At 38.6% G+C, this 5369-nt stretch overlaps 2 protein-coding genes across 2 annotated transcripts in view; one reads left to right on the top strand and one right to left on the bottom strand.

Annotated features, from left to right (window-relative positions):
* Window positions 1-792: 792 nt before the first annotated feature.
* Window positions 793-5051, top strand: fgd4a (FYVE, RhoGEF and PH domain containing 4a; the record flags this gene model as incomplete). Its single annotated transcript, XM_014034541.1, is given in 6 exon segments — window positions 793-823; window positions 917-997; window positions 1081-1206; window positions 1370-1507; window positions 1717-1857; window positions 3013-5051. Coding segments are annotated over 6 exon segments (784 nt in total), but the record flags the coding sequence as incomplete, so codon positions are not given.
* A 112-nt stretch (window positions 5052-5163) lies between these two features.
* nup205 (nucleoporin 205) overlaps window positions 5164-5369 on the bottom strand; it is a gene marked incomplete in the record, with an annotated part of 21112 nt that continues 20906 nt past the window's right edge. Inside the window, 1 exon segment of the mRNA XM_014034564.1 lies at window positions 5164-5369.

The following is a 5369-nucleotide window of genomic DNA, read 5'->3' as shown; positions in this document are numbered from 1 at the left end:
ACACACACACACACACACACACACACACACACACACACACACATATGCAGTTTTTTTGTTAGTTTCATTATTTTTTATTGAAAGAAACAGATTTAGAAAAATGCTTATTTTGCCTGAATTTGTTATTATGTTATTTATAAGAATTGTTTTTATTTTGATCTTTAACATTTCCACACACCTTTATATTTTGGTCCGTCTGATGATGTCATTTTTAAATGACTGATGTCTTGATCAGTTACTCAGTGCTTGAGTAGCCTTTTCTTTTTTTTACCAAATACTATATTTACTCYTACWTGAGTCACTTCTTTTTAYTTTASTTKAGTAAAAATACGTTGAAGTAGTGCTACTCTTATGTGAGTAAAACTTTGGGGTGCTCTACCTATCGCRGTCTAGGTCCGTGGTTCCCAAAGTTAGGGTCAGGACTCCACTRGAGCTCACTAAATGTTGATATCCAGAATAAAAACAACATTTTAAATGTGATTCTTTCTATGACCGTAACACTGTAATTGTTAAAAAAGGTGAAAATAATAATCATGAATGGAAAAAATAATGTAATCGGTTTCAATCTGAGCTATTTGTGTTTTCATTACATCATTATGAGTTACTATGTTAGGCCCATTCTGACTTATGACATTTGGTTACTTTATTTTCTGTCACTAAAAATCTAAAAATAAAATGCCCAAGTTACTACGTAGATGCATTTATTCAAATAAAGTCGAACAGAAAACAAATACACTAAGTTTCATGTCTTAAAAAAATAGATATTTTAAAGCTTTTATGTTCTTTTTCCAGCTCAGAGCAAGACAAGGCCGACTGGATTAAGGTACAGAGTATAATCCTGTCAAATATGTTCTTATTTTGTGTGCTTTCAAACAACTTTTGAAAGACATAAATTCCCTTTTTTTATTTTCTTTAGGCTCTCCAGGAGACCATCGAGATCTTCCAACAAAAAAACGAGTCATTCAAGAACGCCCTGAAGGACGTAGAAGACGTGTCGGTTAGTGTGGCRTCAGAACCAAACGCGGCGAAGCTGCCGGCGTCTGTCTGCTCCCTCACCCTGAGTGTGTTCTTCTGAAACAGGAAGCYGAGCTGGGAAAGCGGGCCCCTCGATGGATCCGCGACAACGAAGTGACGATGTGCATGAAATGCAAGGAGTCTTTCAACGCCATCACACGGAGGAGACATCACTGCAGAGCCTGCGGCTACGTAAGTTACTGCTGTCGTGTTTAAAGCCTTCCTCCTAAACTTCATAACTGTGAAACTAAAACAGTACTTCTGTAGACGGTTCATAAATTATATTAATCTGTTAATGTGCGGCGCCTCTCGACTGTTGGAGCGTGTACAATGCTARTATTTCCTGGTCTTACAGGTGGTGTGCTGGAAATGCTCCGAGTACAAGGCGCACCTTGAATATGACGGCTACAAGATGAACAAAGTCTGCAAAGACTGCTACTCGATCCTGTCAGGACAAGGAGTYACTGAGGACAAGAAGAAAGGCATTCTAGAGGTGACGTTTGAATAAATACTGTATGTAAATACTGTATGTGTTCATTAATAAATAAGAAAAGTTCACATCAGTCAAAGGCGTGTTTGGTTGCAGTTTTATGTGTAAATTTTAGTGTCCTAAGAATCAAACAAATACCAACAATAGAGCAGAACAACTTTATTTAATATTGTTATCCTTGTTTTGGTTTAAATTGGATTTCTTCTTTGCAGATTGAAGCCAGTCAGTTTGCGGTCAGCAGCATCATCTGTGGCTCCCTGCAGTACTCTGAGAAAGGCAAAATTTGGCAGAAGGTCTGGGGTGTGATCCCTGAGAAGGAGTGTCTGGTGCTCTACCTCTACGGAGCTCAACAGGTGATGCAGCAAATACGAGAAACGAGTCTGTGCGGTCACTGAGTGGGAGGGTCTCGGTGTGTGGGCGGAGTTTGTTATAGACCTGATAGATTGACTATTTTGGGTGGGGCTTAAGGAAGCCATAACGATTCAGTTGGATGAACATGTGTAACAATTCAGCTCAGTCGAAGCGTCCAGAAAGTGCCTGTAATTTTTAATATGAATAATAAATAATAATATTAGTCATAACTCGAGACCGGAAGGTGCTAGCCACAGGAAATTTGAACATATTGCATGTGCAACAATTCAACTCGGTCAAAACRATATCACCTTGTCTGGAAAAAAGTTATTTTTTAAAATATGACTATAACAGTTTGCCCAGGCAGGAATTTTATTTCCTGCGAAAATGAAGTTTGAATGCAAAAAAAGCTAAAACTAGCAAAAAAATAAATAAAATCGTTGAAAAGTAGCTGAAAAAGCAGAAAAATGCTAAAATAAGCAGAAAAAACAGCTTGTTGCTGAATTAGACAGAAAATAGCTGAAATAAACACAAAAAAGGGGAAATTAGCTTGAAAAAAAGCTCAAATTAGCAAAAGAAAAAAGTAGTTGAACAATACCTGAAAAGACGGAAAACAGCTGAGATTAGTAGAACGCAGCTAAAAGGAGCATAAAAAGCATAAACTAGCAGAAAGAAATTGAAATAAGCCAAAAAAGCTGAAAAGTATAACCAGAAGTGTGATATGAGCAATAAAAGGTTCTGAACAACACAAAGGGTTTGAAGGAAACTCTCATTTTAAATAAAAATTAAAAATCTTCTAACTTACCCTACATGTCAATCTGAAAAATCACGGTTTTGCCAAACCCCGCCCACACCAGAGAACCTCCGCCTTCATTCCGAACTCCGCCCACAACCAAGATTCTCCGCCTATAATCCAGACTCCACAATCTCGGTTTTCCAAACTCCGCCCACACAGATCTCTGCCAATCATAATTTTGTTAAACTCCGCCCACACAGATCTCAGCCAATCATAATTTTGTTAAACTCCACCCACACAGCCAAGAAACTCCCCCTGTGTGCTGCAGAGACTCCTGCTTGACAAAGACACATTCATTGGTGTGAGCATACAGTACATGTTACAGTGTTTTATTATTGATCTGCTCTGCCTTCACTCACAGGACGTGAAGGCCCTGTGCGCCATCCCCTTACTGGGCTACAACGTGGAAGATAACCCCCGACACACGGACCCCCCAGCCAGCTTCCGCCTGTGCCAGTCCAAGTCTGTGCACAACTTTGCTGCCGAGTCTGAGGAGGTCAAGCAGCGCTGGATGAAAGTGATCCGAGAGGCGGCGACCGGAGAGATCCTGGCCCGACCCGAGACTAACGGCAGTGCCAACACCATGGACCACAACAACACGCAGGAAGCCAAYGCAGACGGCACATAACCGGTGTGCGGTTTCACAGCCTCCAAACTGCTGTTCTGGACCGGTCGAGATGAAAGGGACGTGTGGACAAAATGCAAACACTTTCCCTCCCTTAACGTTCTTGACTCAAAGCRGACCGATTAGTGCTGGATAAGCTTTCCTTCCACTTCTGCTGTCTCCTGGATTTCCTCCTGTTAGAACTGTGCTGGATTACTAACAAACATTTCTGGTGCAATCAACACTAGAGCAGAGGAGCTTCAGGAAGCCCCCCCAACGTGCACTATCAAGGACAGCTCAAACTCTTCAGAGCCCCTCTAGAACTTCCCCAGCCGCTTTGAGGATCAGAACAAACGGACGATCCAAAACTCTGCTGGTGCTGTAATTTTATGTTCTTGTATAGTCAACATTTTTTTTATTGAAAAAGGAACATKTTTTATGTACATAAATTAGTCACAAGCTTTGCTTCTATGAAAAAGAAACCATCAGAATAAGATCATAACGATGGTCTCATCTCTCCTCTCTTATCTCCAACTCAAAGTCTCTTAAAGATGGTGTTTATTCTGATGCTGAAGGAACAAATACTCCAAACTGAAACTGTTAGAGCAGTTCGATCATCCTAAAGTTGGTTGAGTTTAAAATATTGTGGTGCCAGATGAATGGGGAGCTATATTATCTATTGTATGAGCAGTTATACAAAAGTTAATTTGTTCTGGATATTATAGTTTCTCTGTTCATGGCTCATGTATTCAGTTTCACATCTTTTGTTACACTAATCCAACATTAATCTGTAAATCCAACCCAACAAGAACCATTTGCTGTAAGGATTTACTTCTGTAGGCGAAACGTAATGAACAATTCACACAATGCAGCTTCTTTATATGTTAAATCCCTGTTAATCCATTTATTTCTAAGTCCATTAGTTTTTAAACAAAGATTTGTTTTATCCTATCACAAGTTTAAAACAYGTGAACTACAGCAACACTGGAGGGACACTATAGTATGTTTGCTGATCAGGACAAAGGACAAGCAGTGCACTACCCTTCAAATAAATTAATTTAAAGGTTAAACTGGTTTAGATGCCCCGTTAAAATACTGACATTTCTCAAAGGATGAATAGGTAGTGGCCGTTAACAAAATTAAAGGTGAAAAGTCATAAACCTTCATTAAGTTTTAATGCTTCACACAACGCTATGGAGTGTTTGTACTAAAATGGCACATTGCAATCATTTATTTAGAAAAAAGAGTAAGAAAAAAAAAGTAATGTTTCTTGGCCGTCACAGTCCTCGCTTCCCAGGGAGAGATGAGCAACGATTATTATCTTCTGAGTTCAAAAGTTCTAATTTAAAAAGCAGCACAATCAGGCGGGCTAATGCAGCAAATGTAAATGTGTTTTTCAGGCTGTAATTAGTTTTATTATTTAAAGTAATTTATAAAGCATGAACTTGGCACAGAATTGTTCCTTACAAGTCGACTTAAGTGCAACTTTTTCTTTTCTCTTCTTTTYTGTTAACGTCAGAAAATGCTAACCGGTAACAGTGCTGGACAAACTGTGAGGTGAAATGTGCCTCTTTTATTCAAAGTGAGTGTGKGCTCACTTCTGTCTCACCTCTCTGGACTCTTTTTCCCCTCAGTTGTCAAATAAAAACAAAAAATGAAGAGCACAAAACTTCTGTCTGGTAAATATGAATGTAGAGCTTCAGTGTCCTCTAACCCTCTTTCCAAAGGTTTTGAGAATCTTTGCACTTTACCGTCTTAAAAGTGTACCTTCAAAAGAAATAAATTACATTCAGTGATTTGTGCGTCTCTAAATTTGGTGTTTTGAATGAGTGTTTGGTCTTGTGTAAGAGCTTGTACTTTCACAAAGTATTGTTTTGGTTCCTTGTTTTGCTTCTCATGAGTCAACTCTTTACAGGGTTATAAATTGTTTATCAGAAGGCGACACAGAAGARACGGTACATTCTGAAATCTCAAGACTATCAAGGCGTTCTGATGCAAAATGAGCAGAAATCATGATTGAAGTTATTGTCTAAAAATATTAAGAGTTAAATTTTTTAATTAATTTGAACCACATTTTAAAATTACTGATTTTTATTAGTACATTTTTTTTGTTT

This window comes from Austrofundulus limnaeus, unplaced genomic scaffold (assembly GCF_001266775.1).
Source record: "Austrofundulus limnaeus strain Quisiro unplaced genomic scaffold, Austrofundulus_limnaeus-1.0 Scaffold7, whole genome shotgun sequence".
In the NCBI taxonomy this organism is placed as follows: Eukaryota; Metazoa; Chordata; class Actinopteri; order Cyprinodontiformes; family Rivulidae; genus Austrofundulus; species Austrofundulus limnaeus.
The sequence above is the reverse complement of the archived record's forward strand: the minus strand, read 5'-3'. Positions and strand labels throughout refer to the sequence as shown.